The 25,657-nt window shown below is 22.9% G+C and overlaps 10 protein-coding genes across 10 annotated transcripts; 4 read left to right on the plus strand and 6 right to left on the minus strand. All coding sequences in view use genetic code 6, as the record gives it.

Moving 5' to 3' along the window:
- Window positions 1-566: 566 nt before the first annotated feature.
- On the minus strand, window positions 567-1,889 carry TTHERM_000442958 (transmembrane protein, putative; the record flags this gene model as incomplete). The annotated part of the gene is made up of 1 exon (XM_012798019.1): window positions 567-1,889. One exon carries the CDS (start codon window positions 1,887-1,889, stop codon window positions 567-569), a length of 1,323 nt encoding a protein of 440 aa, XP_012653473.1.
- Window positions 1,890-2,711: 822 nt separating this feature from the next.
- On the plus strand, window positions 2,712-3,885 carry TTHERM_000442959 (hypothetical protein; the record flags this gene model as incomplete). The annotated part of the gene is made up of 5 exons (XM_012798020.1): window positions 2,712-2,931; window positions 2,995-3,116; window positions 3,174-3,250; window positions 3,337-3,453; window positions 3,507-3,885. Exons 1-5 carry the CDS (start codon window positions 2,805-2,807, stop codon window positions 3,883-3,885), a joined length of 822 nt encoding a protein of 273 aa, XP_012653474.1. The 5' UTR covers window positions 2,712-2,804.
- Window positions 3,886-4,277: 392 nt separating this feature from the next.
- Window positions 4,278-5,675, minus strand: TTHERM_00442960 (transmembrane protein, putative; the record flags this gene model as incomplete). The annotated part of the gene is made up of 2 exons (XM_001033209.2): window positions 4,278-4,611; window positions 4,693-5,675. 2 exons carry the CDS (start codon window positions 5,673-5,675, stop codon window positions 4,278-4,280), a joined length of 1,317 nt encoding a protein of 438 aa, XP_001033209.2.
- Window positions 5,676-6,405: 730 nt separating this feature from the next.
- TTHERM_000442977 (hypothetical protein) lies at window positions 6,406-6,815 on the minus strand (the record flags this gene model as incomplete). The annotated part of the gene is made up of 2 exons (XM_012798021.1): window positions 6,406-6,650; window positions 6,773-6,815. 2 exons carry the CDS (start codon window positions 6,813-6,815, stop codon window positions 6,406-6,408), a joined length of 288 nt encoding a protein of 95 aa, XP_012653475.1.
- A 243-nt stretch (window positions 6,816-7,058) lies between these two features.
- TTHERM_000442978 (transmembrane protein, putative) lies at window positions 7,059-7,559 on the plus strand (the record flags this gene model as incomplete). Its single annotated transcript, XM_012798022.1, has 2 exons — window positions 7,059-7,108; window positions 7,187-7,559. The coding sequence occupies 2 exons, from the start codon at window positions 7,059-7,061 to the stop codon at window positions 7,557-7,559; spliced, it is 423 nt and encodes a 140-aa protein (XP_012653476.1).
- Window positions 7,560-8,950: 1,391 nt separating this feature from the next.
- TTHERM_000442979 (transmembrane protein, putative) lies at window positions 8,951-9,547 on the plus strand (the record flags this gene model as incomplete). Its single annotated transcript, XM_012798023.1, has 1 exon — window positions 8,951-9,547. The coding sequence occupies one exon, from the start codon at window positions 8,951-8,953 to the stop codon at window positions 9,545-9,547; it is 597 nt and encodes a 198-aa protein (XP_012653477.1).
- Window positions 9,548-11,940: 2,393 nt separating this feature from the next.
- On the minus strand, window positions 11,941-12,543 carry TTHERM_00442980 (hypothetical protein; the record flags this gene model as incomplete). The annotated part of the gene is made up of 1 exon (XM_001033211.1): window positions 11,941-12,543. The coding sequence occupies one exon, from the start codon at window positions 12,541-12,543 to the stop codon at window positions 11,941-11,943; it is 603 nt and encodes a 200-aa protein (XP_001033211.1).
- A 710-nt stretch (window positions 12,544-13,253) lies between these two features.
- TTHERM_000442989 (hypothetical protein) lies at window positions 13,254-15,871 on the minus strand (the record flags this gene model as incomplete). Its single annotated transcript, XM_012798024.1, has 10 exons — window positions 15,694-15,871; window positions 15,375-15,552; window positions 15,245-15,312; window positions 15,110-15,192; window positions 14,956-15,045; window positions 14,776-14,880; window positions 14,614-14,731; window positions 14,289-14,557; window positions 14,172-14,237; window positions 13,254-14,111 (listed from the first exon to the last, which is right to left on the minus strand). Exons 1-10 carry the CDS (start codon window positions 15,716-15,718, stop codon window positions 13,254-13,256), a joined length of 1,860 nt encoding a protein of 619 aa, XP_012653478.1. The 5' UTR covers window positions 15,719-15,871.
- Window positions 15,872-16,424: 553 nt separating this feature from the next.
- TTHERM_00442990 (hypothetical protein) lies at window positions 16,425-21,902 on the minus strand (the record flags this gene model as incomplete). The annotated part of the gene is made up of 3 exons (XM_001033212.3): window positions 16,425-17,771; window positions 17,825-18,535; window positions 18,642-21,902. 3 exons carry the CDS (start codon window positions 21,900-21,902, stop codon window positions 16,425-16,427), a joined length of 5,319 nt encoding a protein of 1,772 aa, XP_001033212.2.
- A 582-nt stretch (window positions 21,903-22,484) lies between these two features.
- Window positions 22,485-25,543, plus strand: TTHERM_00443000 (hypothetical protein; the record flags this gene model as incomplete). Its single annotated transcript, XM_001033213.1, has 3 exons — window positions 22,485-23,862; window positions 23,998-24,694; window positions 24,754-25,543. The coding sequence occupies 3 exons, from the start codon at window positions 22,485-22,487 to the stop codon at window positions 25,541-25,543; spliced, it is 2,865 nt and encodes a 954-aa protein (XP_001033213.1).
- Between the last annotated feature and the right edge of the window lie 114 nt (window positions 25,544-25,657).

A 25,657-nucleotide genomic window follows, 5' to 3' on the forward strand; every position in this document is an offset into this window, starting at 1 on the left:
ATATCCAAAATCTTATAATTTAGTTATACTAAAATATTGTTAGATAGCTTTCAATATATTTATTCATTAATTAATTACTATAACTTTTGTTAATTTAATTATATATTTTGGTTTTGCTTACTTCCTCATGAATTTGTATAGTAGTAACTTGATAAAACTTTAGCATATCCGTTAAAGGAATTAAGCTGAAGAGATACAAAGAAAAATACAAAAAGATCTTGAGTTTCTAAAAGACCTCATGTCTAGACCTATAAGCGAACAATCGGAAAAGCCATTTATATCAAGAGCAAATTCAGTGGCTTTTAAAGAATAAGAATTTTTAATGGATGATTATTTTAACAAATACTTTGATGAACTTAACCTAAAAAGCTAATAAATAAATACGAAAAGATCTAAGACTACAAATTCTATGAATAAGACTTTAAATGGTACAAATTAACCATTAGAAAAATGGATAAACAATTAAAATTAAAATAGGTATAAACTTAGAAGTAGGAGTCTTAATTAAGAAAAGGAAAGATTAGAGTTAGGAGAAGTTTATCGCTTGTAAGATAAAATCGATTAAATCATATGTGAAAATTAATAAAAGAGAAATAATCATTTGAGTAGAGTATTAAGTGAGAGTGATTTTTACACTTTGAAAAAGTTAAACTTTTCAAATTATTCTTTTGTGAAGGTTAAGAAGCAAAATGTTTAAATGGGTGACTATTTAGATAAAAGCACTATGATGATTGATGAAATGAGCACTAGCTACAAATATATTTACAAACTTTCAAAAAAATTCTGTAATATTGATAAAGAAATGACTGAAAAAGTATCCAAAAAAATTAAAGAAAAAACAAATCTAAAGAAACAATAAGAAAATCAGAATATCTTGGAAAAAATCGACTCAAATGCTATCGATAAAAACAAAAATCACTCATCACTTTTAGATTTTATTATTAATTATAAACCAATAGATCCAGTTCACCGTAAATAATAAATATAAAAAAAATTAAGTGACTTTAACATAAAGAGAAGATAGAAATCTTTTGAAAGCATCTAATAGTAAAGGCTAAACAGAGTAAACAGTGATTATACTAATTTAAATATAAATCAATCAGGATATAATGATAATAATTAGGATCCTTAACAAATATTATAAAAATAATATGGATCTTAATCAATTGTCTCAAATAACGGTATTGATGGCTAAGAAAAGTTTTCCCCTAAAAAAAGATCAATATCATCAAAATCGCTCCTTAATTCAAAGGAAAAAAATCATGATAAACATTTTTTACAGTAAATAAATAAATAAGCCAAATTAAAATTTTTATTAAAATCAAATACATTAAATTAAAAAATGCAAACTGAAGAGTCTACAAATGAAAGTAAAAATCCCTTATAAAATACCTAATATTTATAATCTAAAGATGTTAATACCTTTTAGTAAATGTAGAATTTTAATGGCATATAAAAAATAACAAGCCAGTAATAAGATAAGTTAAAAAATAAAAATACTAGCTTTTTGTAAACCCTAAAAAATATTAATCTTTCGTAAAGCTTTTAATTTAACACATTGATACCTAATAACGAAATGCTTCTTAATAAGAATGAAAAGGAATAAAAAATAAATAGTAACAATTTAAAAGAATCAACTTTAAAAGCCTACACTCTGTTTTAAAATAAAAATCTTAGATAAAAAATGCAATAATAAAATAATTTAACAAAGCCAAAATACCTAGATCAACAGTCAGCACAAACAAAAGAAATGCAAAATTAATAAAATATTCCAAAATACTTAAATTAAAATAAAATTCCACCTATAAATGAATAATTTGATGTAAAAAATGAATAGGAATAAGAAAAATTAAATCAAGAATAAAATTAACTTTAAGTGTAACCTCCATTAAAAAGGAAAAGCATAGACAAGAATACTCTTTTAAAAATTAGGAATGATAATGGTATCAAAGATGAGGTGCTTAAAATTATAATAAGAGAAAGGATAGATATAAAAAAGATTTTTGAGTTTAATTACAATCAAAATAATGAATTTATTTAAGATATAATCAAATTTTATACAAAACTTGTTATGAAAGGAAATAATAAAATTTCTACTACTTAATTATATGAATTTTTAAATTAAATTTTAGATTATTAAAGCAATTAATCTTAAAACCATATTGAAAATTAAGAGAGTAACTTATAAAATTAAGATTTTGCATTGCATATTACAAAATAAATCATCCTAAAATATCCTAATTGTATAAATGATTTATTAGATGAGTCTCAAATACGAATCTTTTTTTCACAAAACTTGTAATATCTAGAGGCAATTAAAGAAAAGCTGTTCATCTGAACTTATTAATCTGAGAATAAAATATTTTAATATGTAAAAATACATTAAAATTATTAAATTTATATAAAAAGAAATAAATTATTGGAATAAAAAATTCAATTTTATTGAAATTGTAAAAATCCTAAATTTTAGATTTTATTTTTTCAATATTTAAAATTGATAAAAAAATGTTTTTTATTGAGTGTTTATTTTAGATGTTAATTTTTTTAATATTTAATGATTTAACTATGATAAAATTAATGTAAAATTTATCTATTATTTTGTTTTCATTAATTATAATAGAAAATAGCTTTTCTGATTAACAGATAAATAATGTTTTTTCAAATTTTGCTAATTGATAGCGTACGTATTCTTTCTTCAAACTTAAAATTTAACACAATTCTAAATTATTGAAAAAAAAAAACATAATTCGAATTATAAAATCAAATTTATAAAAAATTAAAAGCAATTTAGTTAAAAAAATAATATGAATTAGTAAAGTCAAACATCATCTTCGATCTCCAACTCTGAAAAATCAAAGACGCCTAACAAAGCTCCTAGCATATTAAATTAATTTGATTTGAATCCTATTAAATAAATAGATCCTATTTTTTGTAATTTAAAAATAATATAAATTTTTTGAAAAACAATTAATAATAATCTATAAAAAATAACAGAAAATGGATATAAAGAAACATTCTCTGTGCGTCTATAATTTCTTTTGAAGTTTTTAGAGAGACAAGGGGAGGAATAAAGTCCTTCAACTATAGAATTAATTAATATAAGGCTTTTAACAAAAGTAATTAAAAAAATAAATTATTTTATAAAATAAAGGATTCATTTTATAAATCAATAGAAACAAGGCCAGAAGCTGGAAAAATTCACTATTGAGGTTACAACAGACAATGATTTATTTTTTTATTTTTTCCACACGTAATTAATTTAAATAAAAATAATTTCATTACATTAAATTATATTTAAATAAATTAATCATTTAATTATCATTTGCTAATCAAAAGTATAGATGCTGAAAGCTATGAAGTTCTTAAAGAAACCTAATAATTAGATGGAACATTTTAATAGTATTATAGCTCCACTTAATAGTTCTTAGAGAAATGCAAAACAGATCCATTAAAGTATAAAAATAATAGCATTAGAATCATTTAATTTATTATTATCAAATAAACAGGTATGCATGCATATTAAACATAAGGCCAGATACTACTGCATATCTTTAAGTTATTTAAACATTGAATTATAAAGATTTAGAAATACTAAGATATGAAATGCTTGCTGGAGATGACGATATAGTTAGATAACATGTTTCTTTTAAATATGGCTAAAAGCGTTCTTATCTGCACCTAGTAGATGGTAGGATAAAGGACGTAAATGAGTTAGTGAAACTGAAAAATCCTTAATTATTATTGCATATATAAAAGATTCTTTCAAGTAATTAAGCTAATACAATCTAATAAAATGGGTATCAATATGCTGCCAATTAGAAATAATAAAATTAAAATCAACTCTAATAATCAAATGTAATTGATAACTATGCAGTCAAACAGTGACAAAAACTTATAAAAAAAAACAATTTTGATTTATATAAATAAATAATTGATTAATTAATTAATTATTTTGTAAACTTATGCAAATAAAATATTAATTCATTTTATATAATAAAATCTATCCAATTATTTTTACAAAGTTAAAAATCCTTCAAAATCTTAAAAATATCAAAATAGAGTTTTTTATTTAAAAGTTTTTTAATTAATTTAGATTATGCAAGCTCTTTTTTAAATAAAGTTTCTTTTTTGTATTATTTTTTATATTTCATAAATGTATCCAATCAAATTTATAATAAAGTTATGAGTAATTATATTAAATTTTTACAAAGAGTACTTTATAGATGTTTTATAAATTTAAATAGATTTTATTTTTATAAAATTTTGAGGTAATCAGCTCAATTAATGTATTTAGAAATATTAAAAACATTTAATCTTCCTTCATCGAGAGAACCAAATACCAAAAAAAGAGTAGAATCATTAGGTTAAATAAATTCTACTCTGTTGATATAGAAATCTGGAGTAAAGACATCCTTGAATAACTAAATTTTGTTGAATTCTTGATCTAGTAAGACAACATCTTCACCGTTTGACAAAGAATAAAATACTTTTCCTTCGTAGTTATGAATAGCACCAGAAATGATAATTTAATCCTTACCATCAAATAAAGCTTTTTATTCTGCTTCTCCTTTAAATTGCTTTATAACTTTTGGATCTGCCAATGCCTAGTAGCTTTATGAAATAAAATTTTTTTATTAAAAATACATAAATAAATTCTATGTAAAATAAAAATTTATAATTTTAATTTATTACTTCACGTTGATATCCCAAAACTTTACACATTTTTCATTCTTTGAAATAGTTATAGCTTTTTCATCGAGATTATCACTGTTGACATAATTGATAGATGCGCCATGACTTAAGCCGTAAGCTTTTGTGATTTACTTGAAATCATGTGTAGTTTTATCAGTGACAAATGTTAGTGTCTTGAAGTTAGAAGTCCATGATGCAAAGAAGTAGAATTTGCGTTATTATGAATATCTTGCCATATAATGAGTGTTATGTCCAGTGTTATAAGCGCTCAATTCCTTTCCTTAAAGAGACCAAATCTTTACAAAAGTATCGGAATTGCAAGCACTTGAGATAATAAACTTATTGTTAATGTCGAAAGAAAGCTTTTGAATTTCTTCTTTATGACAGTCCTTTGCAAAAATCTTTGGTTGTGTTGTTCTTTTTTTAACATCTGGGTTACTAAGATCAAATCCTCTCAATTCAATACTCTTATCTATGTTAATAGCATAAGCAATATACTTGGAGTCAGGAGAAATTGCTACAGCTGTAGGGTAACCGAATTCTACAGAGAAATAATAAACTTAATTAGCACAAAGGTCATTCAATTTGAACACTCTAATATGTTTATCTTTAGATGAAACAATTAAAAATTCATGATTAAAGTCATAGTCAGTTATTTCTCCTGCAAAACCCTTAACAGCTCCCTAATATAACTCATGCTCAATATTTTTATGGTTAATTTTGGTATTAACATGGTCCTTTTTCTTTAAATTTTTAACTTTCTACTCAGGTTAAGTAGAAGGTTGAGTTTATTCTGTATGAGTAGCTGATTAAGTTGTTGAATTTTTAGAATGTTTTTCTTTTTTCGCATTCTGTTAAGCAGCTTATTTTTTGGCTAACTCCTTTAATGATCTAGCTTTTTCATCTTACCATTTTTTCCTCAACACAGTAAAATAGTAAACTGATACACCTATTAAGGCTAAAGTAGCTAGGAATGCTAACATTTTAATCTATTTCCTTTATTACCTTAAAAAATTACAAATTTTTAAAAATTAATTAATTTATTTTTTTGAAGATATTTTTTTTCTATCAAGATTTAAAAATGATTAAATAATAATAAATAAATCTTATTAATTAAAAGAAATTTTATACAGAATTCATATTGATCCAAAATAGATTATTAGAGTTTAGTAGACAAATTAGAGAGAGAAAAAATTGAGGTAGAACTCAATTAAATTATTTAATGAACTTTTTAGTAAATATAACAAACAATATTTTATAAAAATTTTTTTTAAATTTAAAATATTTGTTTTAAATTGATTTAAACCTTTAATTAGATAAATTTTTTTCATATAATTAAATTGTTTGATTCTGAAATTATTTTAAATAGAAAAATCTACAACAAAAAGGAATTTTTACAATATTCTTATAATCACATAAAAAAGAATTTAATTTTTCCGTTTTTAATTAATTTTATTATAAATCATCATGAAAAAGATTTGACAGCTCCTAAGGTGATAAGATGTGAAATACTTATTTTGAGTAAAATCTAATTAGGTGATATGTTTTTAGTGTTTAAAAGCTGCTATTTCAAATTCTATATAACTCTCCCCTTTTTTCAATTAAAAGCCATTTTTATTTTTTTAATCATAAACTGGTGATTTGTTAATTGCTATTATCTAAAGTTTTAGTATTCATATTTTAATTAGTTTATTTTAAAACGAGCATTTATTCTCATAATAACACGATTAACAACTAAATTAAAGATAATTGAGTATTATATGTACTACTCTTAAATAAATTAATATATTAAAGATTATAATTCTACTTATCTTTTTAAAATATGAAAAATAGGTATCTTAATTTATATGAAAGGATATCAGAAAAAAATTAAAATCTTTTGAATATATAGATCTTTTACTCTTAATTTTTTTTTTCAAAGAAGTGATGTTTTATGAATATTATCAAAGTTAATTTCCCTATATTTATAAAAAGATAGTATTAATAAAAAGTACATATCCGAAATCAAATCTATAAAAAATTTTTGAAAAAAAATTTAACACTATTAATAGAGAATACTATCTTAAATATCACTTATTACTGGTATATTTTTTAGAAAAAAGGATGAATAAAAGCTAATCCATTCATTATCTAGCTAGTTAGTGCTATGATATAAATAAATTAATCAAATATAGATAATCGCCAAATATTTTACTTAAGGAATCATTATTATTGATAAAATTTGATTTCTGATCAAAGTTTTGCTTAAAGAGCTTATAAGCTATAAAAATGATAGCCACTACAATAACTTAAATTATTTAAAAAATGAGTAACCCAAATTCAAAAAAAAAAATTATGCTTGAAAGATCTAAATAGCTTAAATAATTATGTTGAATATAAAATCAAAAGAAACATTTATGCTATGTGTGTAAATAAAGTAAGTTATTGTATAAACTTTATATCAATTATAAAAACTTCTACATTAATTTCTTTTTATTTTATATCATATTAATAGAAACAGCTAAGGCTTGATAAAATAAGCTATATTATTCAAAAGTATAAAAAAAAGCTTAGGAATTTATTTATTCTAAAAAATTAACCTAATAAGTTAAATTAGTAGTGATGTTATTTTATTAACTTTTGTTATATTATTATTTATAATCTTTTATGTAAAATTTTAAGCTGTTGATTTGGCAAAAATAAACAACCAGAATGATAACTTTAACTATTTAACTGATGTAAACAAGCTTTACTAATTCTTCAAATTAGTTATTGTAGTAATATTTGATTTTGTTCATCTATGTGTCTACATTTATTTAATGTTCCTATTAATTTTCTTCTTCTTTTTATTATCAAAAAAATTATTAATGCTATTTTTTTTAATTTGAAAATAGTAAATTAAATATCTTTTTTTTAAAGCAATAATTAATTCTACATAGATACAAGTTATTCTTAAATTTAAATCATATTTTCATATGTGAAATATTAAAATAATTAATTAATTAATTAGGAGCAATCTATATTTTTGATAAAAATTATTTTATTAAAAATAACTTAAAAATTTATATAGAAAATCTAGTTAAAAGATTATTTAATTATCAGTTAAATACTTATTCTGTTTAGATATAAACAATTTTAACCATTAATCTTAAATTTTAAAGTTTAGTATTCAAAATTTTAAACACTTAACAACCATCTGAGTCATATATTATGATAATATATGTACACTGTTAATTAAAAATATAGTAAGAATTATTTGTTCGTCTTAATAAATAAATATACCACAAAATTAATATCTTAAAAAAGATTTAATAACTTATCAAAGACAAATAAATGCAAAAAAATTTTGGCTAGTATGGGAATAGTAAAAATGGAGTGATTACCATTAATTCAATATAAGGCTAAATAGGATAAAAGTCAGGTTTTAATTAAAATTTTGATTTGCAAAGCCAACTTTAAGATGAATAAAGCGATCGTCAATAAACAGAAACTTTTTAACAGAATGAAGATATTAATTTTAGTATGAATTAAAGAATGGATACTAGTTAATCTGCATTCTAATAAAATCAATATGGGAATAAGACTTAAAATACTTAACAAGGATCTTCAAAATAAATAATTAGCTAATAATGGTATATTGATAATTTATTGCAAGATTAAGATAAAAAAGGAACAGATTACCAGAGACGTTAATAGAATAATATTAGAATTGATACAAACTCTAATAGAAGCAAGATTTAAGGAAATTATAATAGTTTAGGAAGAAATGACATTAAAATCAGAAAGATAAATCAAATATAAAATAGTGGTTCGTTTATGACTTCAAATTCTCAGGATTTAAGAGCTTCACAAAAGTTTGGGTTTATAAAAGCTGAGACAATTTATGGAAGTGGTTAACAAGAAGGTGTTTTAAATTGTGAAAGCTAAATACAAGATCTGTAAAAGTTTGTAAAAGGAAAAGGTGATAAATATAGGAGCAGCAGCAGCTAATAAAATGAAAATATTATAAATTTGATGCAGTAATATATAAGCGACACAAATCAGATTTAGAAAGAATTCATTGAATCTAATATGAACTCTGTTGATGCAGCTGCTCACTAGAGATATTTGAAATACGAAAATAACGAATAAAGTATCTTAAATAAGCTGCATGAGCATATTAATTATGTAAAGGAAAGAGATCATATAAATTAGCTCATGAAAGAAGAATTAATGAAAAATAGCTTTATTCCTTGTAAAATTGAAGACGAAGCTGATATTTCTAATCATACAAAAATTAATGTTAAAAGCAGTTAGGATAATCATACATCATAGCATAAAAAAAGTCCCTAGAAAGATAATAAAATTCACATATCTGACTAAGATAATGATAATCCTACTAAGTTAATTGTATTATAAAAGGACACAAATAATTTTGCAAATTAACAAGCAGATAAAAACATAATAAAATTATAAGTTAATCCTCCCAGCCAGAAAAACAGCTCCTAAAATTCTCCAAGATTTCCTCCAAGCCATAAGAATAGTTCTTAAACCTCTCCTAGATATTCTCCAAGTAAACTTTAAACATTAAGATTGCAACCCAGCAAAGACAGCCAATCATCACCTACAAGAACTGCTTTAAAAAAGTTAGAGGTAACTCCTGAGCCTGAGATTTTGCTAGATAATATTAGGAGCTACCGAGCTCCTATAGTAGAAGAAAATAAATCTGTACCATTCTTAAAGTAGCCAACATTAAAAGACGCTTAACAGGCTGAAGATATTGATGAAAAAAAAACAATTTTAAAAAATAAAAAGGCATTAAAGAATAAAATAGAAAAAATAATAAGTAAGCATAAATAGGTCATAAAAGATATTGATTATGCCTACTAAGAAGTGACTGAACATTTGAAAAGAAAAGAATTATTTTAAAGGATGAGAAGTATCACAGATGCTAATTCGCCAAACTAATTTAACTTTACTGGGAACACAACAACTTAAGGTTTTTAAATAAAAGAATAAAATGGAATTGGAGGTGGTAAGTAGAATTTGTAGCGTATTGGCAAAAAGATTATGGATAACTTAAAAAATAATAATGGAGCAGTTTAAAATTCTGGTTAAGTATTTCAATTTTATCAATAAAAATAAATAAATAATAGTAATATAAACCCTCTCAATCAAAGCATTAATACACCTATATCTTAATCTGGTAACGTATCGTCTGCTCTTCAGTCGTTAGAATTTCAAAAGAAGCTGCTTATTGAAAATATCTAAAATACTTAAAATGAAAATAAAATATATTTTTAAGCAAAGTACAAATTGAGAGAAAAAAATTTAAATTTTGATCTCTCTAACACTAACAATAAAGAATAAGTTTTAGACAGGGTTTTAATGAATTATTTTCATCAGTAAGATTTGCTTAATGAATAAGAAAATCTTCTCAAAAAAGCATATAGAGAAAAAAAGAGTTCAAGGTCTGTTGGAAGGACAAAAACATATAAAACAAAAGAGCTTGGATCTCTCCTGTCTAAATTTGATCCAAAGCATATGAGACTACAAATGAAAGATTTAACAAAAGGTGGTAATGGAGGATTTAGCTCTAGTATGCAAATACCATAGGGAAAATAGCGATCCCTAACAGCAAATCCAGGATCTAGAAAGTTTGTGTTAGCTGACAAAAAGGATAATTCAGAATAAGAATAATAATAAGATTATTTTGATCAAGAAAATGTAGATTTTGATATTTATAAAGAAGATAATTAATGGAAAAAGAGGCAGTATAAGATAATAAACTCTGCCAAAATATGTTCTCCTGCAGAAATGGTTTTATAATTTATGAAGCAAGATCCAAGATATAAAAAGTAATAAAATATTGAAGCTATTGATTTCCTAGTTTAATATGATCCTTTGAAAGCTAAGGAGGAAGAGGATATGGAAGGTAAAGAATAAGACTCACCAGATAATTAAGAAAAGTATAAAAAGAGATTTGATGATTCTATTATGAGAAGGTGCTTTTTCTTTTATTCTAACAAAAACGATGCTAATACTCAAGATAGATTCCAAAAAGTTACATTATAAAAGTTTTTAGCACTTTTTTACAATCTTAGTGGCTAGCAATACGATGAATCTGCTGAACAAGAATCAGCATAACTTTTCAACTCAACCCTCAATAATACCTAGGAGCCAGTAAGTAATTAGATTTAATTTTTTAGCCACATTAAAAAACAGAACGTCCTACTTAACCTTAAAGGTGATTAAACTAATAAAAATAAGTAAAGTAACTCAGTTAAAATAATAACTCTGGGAGATAATTTTATAGAAATACAAACACTTAAAACAATTTTTGAAAAAATTACAAGTAAAAAAGAAAAGCCTATTTTAAATTACTATGAGTTTTTGGAAGCTATAAGAAAAACTAGTATTCAATACTATCTTAAGAAGATATCTTAAGACCAAATACCTTAACCTTAAGAATTATTTGAAACATTTTTCAAAGAATTTATAAGACCTATGCACATGAGTTTTAGAGATCCAGAAGAGTAAGAATTGCTTAATATGAGGAGCCACAAACAAATAGATAGCCTTTTAAAGTTATTTGAAGACAATTTAAAAGATTTATTTGTTTTTGCAGGATCTATGAGAAGTTAAACGACATACGATTTTTCATAAATATATTTAGGATTTAATGAGATGTATGAAATTCTTCAAAAATTAGACTTTTTTCCAAATAAAATTTCTAAAACAACAATAAGATATTTATATTATTACACTTTATCTCTTGATCAAGGTTTAGATTTTTAGGATTTCTGCTAGTGCCTCCATTTAATAGGACTTAGAATAATTAGATTCCCTTTAAAAAATGTTCCTATTACTTAAACTCCACAAGATCTCTATAATTTGAAGCGTAAATGCAGAGAAATTTAATATACCACATTTAAACTCAAATAAGAAGGGGTTCTAAATTAAAACATGTAAAAGTTTATTCAAGATATCTCTCTGTTTTATGTGCACAAAGACTATTTAGATTATCAAAAAATCTAGCAAAAAATAATTTCAATTAAAGAATAAAACTAAAAATAAATGCAAATGATGTGATATTAAAAATGAATAAATCTAAATAATAAAATAAATTTTTAATAGATCTCAAAATAAAATAAAATAAATAAAAAATATATAAATATTTATATAAAATTTAATACTTATTGTAAATTATTAATTATTTCTTTTAGCTCAAATAATAAATACTTCTTATTCATTTTCATTTCAGATTTTTGCTTAATTTTGATTATTTATTCACTCATCCTCTTCATCTTCATTAAAAGATAGAAAGTTTTACTAAACTACTTACTTCTTTTTTATTGTAGTTTCTTTTTCAAGGTTTTTTATTGCTTCTTCAATAGACCTTCTTTTTTAATTTAGCACGCTGCTTTAAGATGCTGATGAAGTCTTTTATTCACTTTTACTGCTTTTATCTGTGCCCTCTTTGCTACCTTTACTTTCTGTTTTGTCTTTTTTTTACTTTTCTTCATCCATTTTTTTCAATTACAATTATTTTTTTTTAAGTTCTTCTTTCTTTTTTTTTTCTATTTCTTCTTTTAGTGCTCCTAATCCATTTCTATCTTATTTACTAACGTATTGAGGTTTAAAATTATCCATATCTACTTTTTCTATTTCTTTTTTCTCTTACTATTCCTATTACTCTCTTATAACTACCGCATTTTAAATATCAAAATCTTCTTCTCTATTCAATCTATCTTCAAGCTCTTTAGTTTTTTTCTACTCAGAAGTTAACACCGAATCTTTTAGCTACTATAAAAATTTAGGGACAGGCATATTAAATTATAAATTTTATTTTCCTCTAGGATTTTCTCCAGCGTCTCCACCTCCTCTTCTCATTTATATATATTTCTATAAAACTTTATGCTAATATTAATAAATAATTAGTAAATATCTAGATAATTTAATTTCTATCAACAATTTTGTTTACAATCTTAAATTATTAATATTTAAGTATGTATCAGCTATATTAATTCTTAGACCTTAAATTAAAATTTAATTATTTTTTTAAATTAAAGAATTACTGTCTAACAATTTTACGTTTAATATTGTTTTAAAAATTTATAAATTTCTTTTAATTTAGAAAAATAATTTTCAACAAAATCTTTATTTTTATAGAATTAAAAATCATGTAATAAATATCTGCTAAGAAATTTCAGAAGACTTAATTTTAATTAAAGTAAGGAGTTAAAAAATTGTTAATTTATTAAATATATCAGATTAAATAAATAATTAAATGTATATAAAATTTATATTCCAGTTTAATAAATTTTTTAGAAATTAAGTAGCATAATAAAATCAAATCTGCTGAATTAAATAATTATAAATTATAAATTTTAATATCTAGGATATAACTTAGTCTAATTTAGAATTAATTTTGAAGGTAATAAATTAAAATATTTAATTAAAGAATTATTAATAATTTAATTTTAATATCTAGGATATAACTAAGTCTAATTTAGTTTTAATTTTGAAGGTAATAAATTAAAATATTTATAGAAAATATACATTTTTGGACATAAAATTAAGTTTATTTTCAATAATTGCTTTCAACTTAAGTCTCTTTATAGTAAAAATTCGAAATTTTAATTTGGATCTTAAAATTAAAATGAGCCTGTGTTAGGAATAAAATCAAAAGTCATATTATTGTTATTATTACTATTATTAATGCCAGCAAATTGCTACTAATATTAAACTCTATTGTTTTATTAATTATTTTAGCTTTAAAATGATTATTCTGCTTAATTTTATAGATTGCTGTTATTTTGGTATTACAAATTAGAGTATTTAGATTAATTTTATGAATGCTGATTAACATTTTAAGGTCTTTCAAATTAATTAAGTTATTATAATGAATCATTACTGTATTATCCGATATACTACTAATTATCTTTTGAATTATTGCTATATTAATACTTATCGTATTCAAATGACTGATTACTTTAAATATTTTATAATGATGTTTAATAGGATACATGATGTTGAACATTTTAAATAGCATCAAATTATTATTAATTTGGTAACAAGAATTAATTTTATATCATTTAATCTGCCTAATGAATGCTATTTTTATTTATCTATTTATCTGAATACATTCTTTATTGATCTTAGAAACTTTTTGGCCTACCATCTTCACTTTTAAGATCACTTTTTTATTTATTCAAAAATTATTGTTGCTATTAGTTTAAGAATCCACTTTAGCCCAGTTAATCTATGGAGAAGCTACACTAACTAGAGTCTAAGCTTTGTATATTATTCCTTTTGTTATCTTATGTTTACTTCATTTTAAAATCTGGAACCAATTCTTCTTTAACTTATGTATTTGTAGAAAGAATATTGGGATTATTCTAAAATGGTCTTTCAAAGCCCTGAGCTTGAGTATTCTTCAATGGGTTAAGGGTACAGTTCTAATTAAATTTGATATTTAAAATATTATTACTTTTAAATCTACTAAATTGTTCATTTACTTTATGTTATAGCTATTGCCAGTAACTATCGGGATAGAGATTATTTCTCTCATAAAGATTTCTTTTCTAATAAAAAAATATTTAAATCTTTCAATTCAATACTTATTAATTTTTTACTTTATCTAAGTCGACTAAAAATTTTGCTATGTTAATTGGAGGGAAGAAATTCCTAAGATCATCAATAAAATTTTATGCAAATTCGTTTTTTTACTACATTTTTTGCTTTAAAAAATCTAATTGATGAAGAATGTCATCATAATCTTTTTTTGATTCTAAAATTTTTTATCTTATCTCTAAAATTTACTATTCGGTCATTCCATTATTCTAAAACCATACTCCACTATCAGTGGAATCAGTTTCTTTGTCAGTCTAAAATATGTCTAAATCTATTTTTTTCAAATGATTTTTATTCTTTATTAGTTAAAATAGCTAATAATTTTACTTTCTGTTGCTATCCAAATCAAATATTTCATATGAAAAGGCATTATAAGCTTAACAATTTCATCATAAAAAGAATATAGTGCTTAGTTTCTAGTTTTTCCTGATAACCCTAATCTTAACTTTATTATAATTACTTTTTAATTATTATTCAAAATTTATTTACCCTCAAAGAATCCATAATATATTGTATTTCTATATCATCTTTTTCTTTTATCTTTTCTTCTAGCTTATCAAACAATTTTTACCTTTCCTACAGCAATTACGTCATCTTTTAATAAAAATAAAATTTCAATCATTAATTTAAAGAGAAAATCCGTCGGTAATCATTTTAAAAATAATTTACTATTTCAGAATTTTATCTTTGCTTTTGATTCTATTCAATACTTGATATTTTTAATTTTGCTTGATCCAATTCATCTCCAAGTTACTTTACCTATCCATTATAGAATAAAAGATCAATTAACTTTAATTACACTACTTAAATAAACTCAAACTACCTTCTTCTCAAGTAATTAAATATATAGTTTTCTTCTTTTTCTAGTAAGTTAAGCAGAAAGCTAGCTCTTCTTTTTTTTTCTTTCTTATTAATTCATATAAAATATCAATTATAAAAAACTTTTAAATAAAAGTACCATCGTCATCATCTATGTTTTCCAAACCTTCAATCATATCCTCTTCCTCTTAATTTAGTTCATCATCTCTATTTTGAAATAAACGTAATAAAACTAATTTAAATTTCACTTTTTACTTAAAATTATTTACTCAGAAACTATATCTTTGATCTTTTCTTTATATGTACCAGCTTTTTATTATTTTTTTGATCCAGTTTGCTTTTCAGAAACAGGAACTGACAAATTTGTACTTGAACACACTTTATCTTTCGGCTTTTTTATCTTTTTCTATTTTTATTATGCAGTTAATCCTTGACTAGTGTCGCTTTCTTTTAATTTTAAGATTTAAATACTATTTAATATTACACATTTATAAATTTGGTAATTTAGATGGAAATTTGTAATTTTAAAATTATTTAATGGATCTTGCTTGTTTAGCTTATCTAAATTTTGAAAATTTAAATACTCACCTTCTAATTATGAATCTTTTATCATCCTACTTAATTATTTATTTTCTAAAATAAATGAAAAAACCTTTTTTATGAATATTTCTATATTTAACTTCTATCTAAAATATATCAAATTTTTTAAAGCTTAAAAACAGTATTAATAATCAAATTCTTCTTTTAATGTTTTACAAAGTTTTTGATAAAATCTAAACTAAAAAAATTGATAAAAAGATTAAGATAATTAGTAAATATATCCAATCAATTTAGCATTATTATTTTTAATTATTCTAAATCAATTATAAGATATGAATAAACATATATAATCTATGTATGTATGTATCCATTATTTATGCGCAAACAAATTGCCAATTATTTTTTCTAAAATTTTACTATCATCTTTAAACTTTTTTTTCTTGAGAATTTCGTATTATTTTAAGTTTATTTAAACAACCAAGCATTTAAAAATTTAAAAAACAATAATATTTTATTTTTTTAATTAGTAAAAAGTTCATTTTAAATATTGATAAATATATAGAATATCAAAAAAGAAAAAAGTAAACTCAGTAAATTTTTTCCTTAATTATTTGAGGTTATTTTGATTTATAATTTAAAATAAATAAAAAATAGTAGAAAAAAATAAGAAAATTTAAATACTTTAAGTAGAATATAAAAGCAAAATATTATTAATATAATATAAAAAGACATTTAAAATAGGAATTATAAGAGTGATATATGTTAAATTAAATTATAAATCATGGTAGATAAAGGTCCCAGATAGTAAATTTACTGTTGTAATGTAGAGTTTGAGATAAATAATTTTAGAATGCCATTATTTGCATACAGCATATTAGCCTTGTGATTATTGGATTGAATACATCTTTTATATTTTCTCTCCAATATAAATTTCTTACTTCAAATGATAAAAGCTAATCAAATAAATCTATTTCTGATTATGCTATAGAATATAACCCTTTAGCTATTTGTCTATCATTGAATTCCTAATTCTCGAAGACAAATAACTCTAATTCTTTTAACTTTTTGCTTTTACTCATTGCAGCTCCCATTTTAACTAATGTGTTTTTTTAACTTATTTCGTTTTATCTAATATCAAGAGTGACTTTTTATAACTCAGGTACTTAAAATATTCCTTCAAAGAGATTAATAATTCCTTCATTTCCCATCTAATTAAGCTATGCACACAGAGTAAATCTTTTCAATTTTAGACAATTTTATTTTAAGGCCACTCCAAGGCTCTTTGCAGTTGCATTTTGAAGAGTATTTTCATCAAAATAAATTGATAGATATTTTAAACATTTTTTATTTTCAAGAAACAGTGGTAAATGAGAAGATGTAAGTTAATTCAAAAGACAATGGTTAAACATAATAATTATATGAGTTAAGCTTTTCACTTATCCTATACCTTCCATTAACGATCTAAATCCTATTTCTGTAATAGTACTATTATTTCTCAGATTTAGTTCAAGGGATTAAAGATTCTAGCATTTTTCTCTAAAGAATCTTCCAAAAACCACAAGCGATTCAGATTCAATTTCTGTATTCTCTAAGTTCAAATCTAAGCATGTTATTTTATCCAAATTTAATAAACCTTAGGCAAGTGAAGCTATTCCTTCATCACCAATACTAGTGTCTTAGAGATTTATCTTAAAATTAACAATATTTTTAAGGTTATACAAGCTATATGTTAAGAATATCAAAGTAAACTGATTTATTTGATTTTCACCCAAGTATAAATGCAACTATCGAAGTTACTTGAGTTCACCTAAACTTAAGCACAACTTTTCAGCAGTTGCAGGAAGTATTTCACATTTCATTAAGCTGAAATCAAGTTTTTGTAAATTTAATAGACTTGCAATTGACCTAGCAAAATAAATGCCATTCTTATAAATAATTTCATTTTTATAAAACTCTAAGATTAATTCTTTTAAATATTTTTTGTTTTCAAGACTGATAGATATAAAGCTAATTTCATCCTTTCTGAGCATAGAATTAGGCAGATGTAAATTAAGCTATACCAATTCATTCATTTACTGCAACTATTTAGCAAAATACTTAATTTAGGCAGTTGAATGATCTATATTCTATTAAAAAAGAAGGTTAAATTTTTTAAATGAATGAAAGTAATTAAATTTACATGGAGATGAATAGTTAAATATTCTATTTAATTTTGAACAGCTAAGCCATTGTAGAAGAATTCTAATTATCTTGGCTATTAGATTTAAGATTACTCGAAATATAAATTAAATGACTTTAGTGTTAATCTTTTTATAGCATTTCCTAACAATCCAAAATCTAACACAGGTTGTTAGAGGTGTCTCAGCTTGAGACCTAGATATTGTATATTTTAATTATTTGCTATAAATTATGACAGAGATTTCATATTAATATCTATATTTTCACTTAAGCTTATATCAATATTTCTAAGCTATTATAAATTTAATAAAAACAATGAACTACATTTTTCGAAATCAAGGTCACAATCATCAAAAGTTAATGTCAGCTCAGCAGCATTGGAATAAAACTTGTTAACTATTTAGCTAAAGTTGTAGAGCATAAGTTCTTCTAGCTATTAATTGCAAATGTATACATTTAGGCTATTAAAATTTGGTAAAGGTTTTAATTAGCGCTTCTAAGATCCTATTTAATGCAAGATAATTATAGCAAGCTTAAAAGACCAACTGCATCTCAAGAAATTAAGACTTAATTATTTTAGTTCAGGCATATGAATATCAAAAGAAGTAATCAACTCATTTGGATCATAATATTAATCTACTGTAGGTATGTCACTATCCTCAAATTCTAAGCACAATTCTGTTAATTTAGGCTTATTCTACAATCCAGCTATCTATTTTATTACAATAATTTTATTTTTAATAAATTTAAGTTAATTTTTTCTTGAATTAAAATTTAATTATCTTTAAATTAATAAAATCAATTTAAACATTTTTTACAATGCACTTCATCCTTAACTGTGAAAGGAAGCAATTGTGTAGAATAAGTGTATAAGATTCTAAAACATTTAATTTTGACAATGATTCACAAAGTTCTAAAAAAAAATCATTAAAAAAATGGCAGCCGGAAAAATCTAAATCTAATTCTATTAAGTTTATGAATTTTCCTATTGAAGATCCTAGTGCTTTTTACTCTTCTTCATTTAGTGTCATCAAATTTTTAGGTGCATATATTCTTAAATGTGTTAAGGCTTATGGATGCTGAATTTCCTCTAGCAATCTCGTCATGGCCAAAAAGCCTTCTGAGCTTAAACTGCAGCGCTACAAGTTTAGACGAATAACTTCAAATTCTTACTCTCTATTTATACTATCTAAAATCTTTGCAATACTATCTCCTTTTAATTTGGTATTGTCAAAGGATAACTCAATTTTTACCAAATTAAACTAATTTTTTAGGAATTAGCAGAAAGATTCTGTAAATTAAGCACTTGACAAGTTTGATTTTTAAAAACCTAAATCTAAAGTCAACAGCTATTTGCTATATGGGCTAAGAAGATCGAAAAAGTTAGTTATAGAATCATAAGTCAATTGATTTTTACCAACAAAGAAATGAAAATCCTACAAATTATACATATGGGATAGACCATCGCAAAAAATATTTAAAGACTCATCATTTATATAAGAATCTTAAAAACTAATTCCTAAATATCTTAATTACTTTTAATATTTTAATCCCTAACCAATAATACCAAGAGCAGAGTTTAGGTTATTATCATCTAAACCAATCTCAAGCATGACTAAAAATGGCAGCTTATCTAATAAATTTTTTAAAATAACTCCAATTTAGTTAGTGACTTTGCAGTCAAGTAAACCAATTGTAACAGATGCTATATTTGTAAATTACGCTAAACAGTCGCATATTTCTTAAACTTATTCATCACCTATTCTTGAGTTTTTCCATAAGGTCAATCCAACCTAGGTGAGCTAATCTTTAAAATGTAAGAGATGATTGCATATTTAAGTTACTTACTTTTCATTTAAATACGAATCTTACCAACCTATTTCCAATTCTGCCAAATTTTTAAAAGCGCTTTTTAAAAATCCAAATAAAATATCAATATCTTCTTCTCTTGCATAATTTCTTTCTAAGTGTATTTCAAAGAACTCAAGTTATGGATTAGATCCTCTTTCAATAAGTTTTTGGATAATTTCTTGTATTTTTTCATTTTTAGTTTTTTATTGATTTTATTTTGATTCATCATGCATTTAATTCATTTTCTATTTTTTTAGACTATCTTTTGAAATATCATCTTGTTATGCAGTTTCATCATCCAAATCTCCTTCTTCCCAGAATATTGGGTTGGATTAAAAGCAGCCATTTAAATTAATTCTAAGATTGCAAAGATTGGGAAAAGAAAAAATAGGAATAATACTTTTTATCAATATTTTTGAATTTAATTTTATTGAAGTGAATAAAAGAGTCAGCGAAGTCAGATTATTCTTGTAAGGTTTTAATGCTTTATAAAGCAAATTTACTTATTAGCTATCACTATAAATACTAAATGAAAATTTGATTGAGTTAATCTAGTGTTTTTCTTCAACAGAATTATTATCCTGAATTTCGACTTTTTCATCTTAATTATCTGGCTCATTATTTAAAATTATTCCACTGCCTTTAAAAAGTCTCCCTGTCTTTCTAGGTATTTTTATTTTTCTTTTAACATCATTTAATTTAATTCTTTTATTTTCTTCATTTTCTTACTTTTCTTACTTTTTGATGCCTTTTTTGTTTAATTTTGATATTTGTTTTTTTACCTTGCCATTTGAAGTCTTTTTTTATAAATTTTTTTTATTTGTTAACTTTTTCTCTTCTTCTATTTCTAATTCTTCTTCATCCTTATTATGTTTATTGTCATCATTTTAACTATTTTAGTCTCTGATATCTGATTTATTTTGATTCTGATTCAGTAACTAAACGAGTTTTTTAACATTTCTTTCATCAGAAAGAGAAATCATTTATTTTTTTTTAATATTTTTTTCAATTTAAAACTATTGCTTAAGTTGCTTATTAATTTAAATCAGATCATAATTCAATTCATTTATACTAATTATTTAATCATAAAGTGACTAATATTCACTTTTGAAACTTTCTTTTACTCTTTTTTCTTCATTCTATTTTAGTTCTTCCCACTAATCTGAAAATTCATTGTAAATATTCTATTTTGTTTTAGAGTTTTTACTTTTACTTAATGACTTTCTTCTTCCTTTTTTTTTCCTTCTTAGTTCTAATAAATGCCATCTTTAATTTTTTTAAAAATCATCCATAACCTAATTGACATATTTACTTCTCTCTATCGAAATAGACTCCTCAATAAGCTTCAACATTAATTTTTCAATATTCTTATTTTTTTTATTAATAATCTCATTTGCAAACAAATTTCTTTGTAAAACGAGAGATAATGAAAAAAACAAACTTTAAGTGATTATATTTTAAATTGTCTCACTATATATTTCTTCATTTCCATTCATTGAGTTTGAAATATTAGCTTTAGTTTATTTATTTAACTTTGCTTATTGTTCCTAGTTATTTATTTCCTCTGAGTCTACTTTATAATTTAGACCCATTTGCAAATCTTTAGGTACAAATATCACAGGATTGATTAAAAAGTATTTCATCCTCGTTTAAACAATAGAAAATTGCTAAAGAGATCCTACGTAAAATGTAATACCATGATTGATTAACTGCAACAAATCTAATGTAGCCTCATATAGCCAATTTATGTAATCTTTACTTGTAAATTTAAGTTTAAAATCATATTGATTAAGAAACTGTTAAGTAATTATAACTATTTCCTTTTCTTCAATTTATTTTACTTGAAAAATGATAGGTAAAATCTTGAACTTCTAATAATTCTCCATTATTAAATTAAAATTACTATGTACTTCATTAAATAATTATTATCTATAAGGATGATCATTAAATTTTATTCTAATAATAGATAGCTTTTTTTATGGCTAATTATTTACATGACCTTCTTCAATATTGTAATATTTATGTTCTTCAATTATCCTGACATTAGGCCAGTTTATTTCTTCGTAAAAATTAAATTTATTTAAAGAAGCTTCAATATTTTATTTCATATCTATTATTTCAATCTAATTATTCTTTTGATTCTTTCTTGCTTAATTTTATTGCTACTAAAGCAAAAGCTCTTGCTTATCTAAAATGATTTCCTCTTCTTAATCTATCTGCTTTTCCATCCTATAAAGTCAGAAATATTTACAATCCCTTAAATTTATGAGTATTTAGAATTTGAGCAAGAAGCTTTTTATAGAAAAATTTGTATTAATAATTATTCTAATTTGCAATTAAACAAAAATTAAAAATTTAGATATAGTGATTATTATTAAGATTATTTATACTTTGATTTTTTAAAATACAATCTGAATATCTATCTATCAAGATAATCAAAAAAAATTGAATATAAGAAGTAATTATGCGAAATATAAAAAATAATTTATGAAGATAGTATTAAATTTTATCAAAATATCCAGTTAAAATTTTTAATTAAAAATATTGAAAAGAATCATTTTAATAATTTTATTAAACATTATAAAACTTTTGATGAAATTCGACATAAGAATTTGTAATTATAAATTTTGAAATACATTAAAACCTTAAATACATAAACATCTACTAAGAATTATTCTACATTATTTAAAAAAAAACAACTGAATAACTTAAATAATTATTACATTTAATAAAATCATCATTTTATATTGATTAATTGATATCTTATAATAAAATTTACTGAATTATATAGTTTTTTATATAAAATTTAAATGAAAAAATCTGCCAATCAATCCACTTACTCGTCTAATAAGAGCTTATAAAATAGCAAACAACAAAACAACTTGAATTCTAAAAAGCCTTAAATTAGCGAATTTTAGAAACATGACTATTTAATTGATGAAAAGCCAAATAATTCTTAATAGAATAGTGTATTGAACTCTCTAAAACCTTCTAATAATAGTTCAAATCATAATGGTGGATAAGATTTGGAGCTTTTAATAAAAGGAAAGAAATAGTAAGATGATTTTGAATCTAAGGATAAAAGACAAAATTCATAAAAAGAAATAAATAGTTATACTTAAGATCATTTTTATGATAGAAAAATGAGTATCAACAACACAAATAAAAATTAAGACTAAAATAATAAAATGTAAAAAATAAACTAAGGCAGATCTTCAAAAATTTATAAGCTATCTCTAGAATAAAGACAATTATTTGCCAACTTCAGAATGAAGAGAGACTTATGGATCAGAGATTTGTAGGAAGTCTTTAACAAAATATATGAAAATTTTGTAAATACGTTAAGGATTATGAAGGAAAACTAAACAAACAATATAACAAAAGAAGAAAAATTAAAATTCCGCAAACACTTGAGGAATCAAATGAAAGAAATAAAAAAGATTGCAGAAAGTTTAAGTGATAAAAATGATGATTTTATTAATTTATATGATAATTTGCCTGTTACTCATTATTATAAAAGCAATATAATGGAAATGTATAAACTGCTTTCAACTTTACTCAAATTATAAATGGATAATAAATAATTAGATAAAATTAAATTTTAAAAGAAATATGAAAATAAATGTTCTGAACCTCTAATTTAGGAAATTAAAAGAAGTTATAGGAGAGTTTAGAGACTAAAAGCTGGAAATAGATTAGGTTAAGTTATTTCTGATGAGCTTGAGGATCCTTAAATTGCAGCCATGATTTCAAGCCACTAAAAAAAAGATGATTCTATAGCAGATAAACCTTAATCTTAATTAATATCTAAGTAAATTATTGTATCAGTTGAAGTACCAGGCTCTTCAATAATAAGCAACAAACAATAATCGCCCACTAAAGTTTAATAGATTGAAAAAAGCAAAAATAATTTAAATAAAAGCTAAAAAAATTATAACTCAAAACAAGAAATTCCTGAAAATAATGATTAAGAAAGTGAAGATGACTATGATCCTTATTCTCTAGAATAAGAAATAGATAAAAAATATTTAGATGAAAATTAAAATGTAAATATAGATTAAGCTATTAAAGAATTTAACAAAAAGAAACAAGATCTTCAATAAATGATTTAAAAATTTGTTGAAAAAGTTGATGAAAAAGACTTTAATTTTAACGAAAAATACCTCAATTTTAAAGAATATTTTTCAAGTAAGAATTAATTTTAATCAATAATGCTTTTAATGAAAACAATATATTTTAAATTTGAAAGCATTTTTATAAATTGCAGATATTTAACTTCTTTATCTGTTTTTTATTGTAATTATTTATTTAAAAATATTATAGAAAGAAACGAACTCATAGGCATGTATTTGGGAGATCACTAACTGAATAAATTTATTGATGAAAATGAAAAGAGAGCAAGATAACCAAATTAATCAAACGAAGGAGACTTTCTTGATGATGATGAATATCAGAATTTGTATAAAGATTTAGACCCAAATAATTTTTAAATTGATGATAGAAATATTGAAGCCTTATAAAGAATTATAAAAATCAATGAAGAAATAAGGAAAAATTTGATTGAAGAGGAGCATGCCAACAAAGTTAAAATTCTTGATTAAATGAATGTTGAGTAGAATTAATAATTTTGGACTTCAGTTTTTGAAAAAAGAAGTGCTGGAAATTAACTTAATACCCACAGTGGTGGCTTTTTTAACAAGAAATAGTAAAATTCTAAAACTTTTAGATAAGATAACTTATAGAGCTCATAAAGTGAGAACTAACTATTGATTAATAAAACTAGCTAAAAGTTCAATTAATTTGATAAAGAAGATGAGCTAAAAAGCAACAGGGACATAAAAAAATAACAAATGAAATTATATCATGACTACATTCATAGAAACGTAAACTATAATGTCCATCCATCAAATCCTAACTTGAAACCAATATTGACGGGCAAATATGACCCAGATAAAATTAAATTTACAAGAGTATCAGAAAATCAACCAATAAATATGGTTTCCTCTATGTCCACAGTTGAGTAAATAAATAAATATTTAATTTTATACAAAATCATATTTTTATTTATTTTATTAATAGGAAAGAATCATAAAATAAAAAATTATCAATTGTAAATAAAACTCCTTATACAAATAAGAATGGTGACGAATTTTAAAAAACTTTTTATTAAAGCACCTTTTATTCATCAGGATCTTTACCACCTGCTAGTAAAATTCAGAATGATATGCTAATAAAATACCCATAAATGGATAAAGATTCATAGAGCCAATTTATAATACCTAAGTTTAGAGGTTAGAAACTAACTTATGAAGAGGAAATGAAATTGATTTCAAAATAAACTAGAAAAGATAATCCTCTTTATTTAAATAAATTCAATGCTCGTAATTACTAAAATAGAATAGCTCCGATGTCTTAAAAAAATGCTAGATCTTATAGCAAAGACTCTCCTAACAACTAAAAGAAGTTTATGTCACATACAAATCAAGATTTTAGTAAAAAGCAATTAAATTTGAACGAAAAATTAAAAGATTAATTCGATCCTGGTTTCTCCATCTCTAATTAAAAATATTCAGGGTAAGTGAAAATGTCTCCTCCATTTTAAATTGATTAGCAAGTGTAATAGCCAACAGAGAACTCTTAAAATAATTATACATAAAATAAAAACAAAACAACAACTTAGTAAAATGATGAAAATTAAAATGAAAATAGGTAATAATCATAAGATTCTAGGTAAAATTTCTTTACTAAAAAGGACTATTACAAAGATGAAATATCTTAAGTATTTAGAGTATCTTAAAAGGATTTATTATTTAAAATTAATGGACCATTTTGGAAAAATCAGATGAATTTGAATCATTTATAATAATGAAATTAATTTCTTACGAAATTATTTTTATGGCTTATTTATTAAATTCTTATTTATTTTAATATATTTTAGTTTTTAAAATAAAATCAAAAATTTCTAATTTTAACTTACAAATGT

Source organism: Tetrahymena thermophila (assembly GCF_000189635.1).
Source record: "Tetrahymena thermophila SB210 genomic scaffold scf_8254609, whole genome shotgun sequence".
In the NCBI taxonomy this organism is placed as follows: domain Eukaryota; phylum Ciliophora; class Oligohymenophorea; order Hymenostomatida; family Tetrahymenidae; genus Tetrahymena; species Tetrahymena thermophila.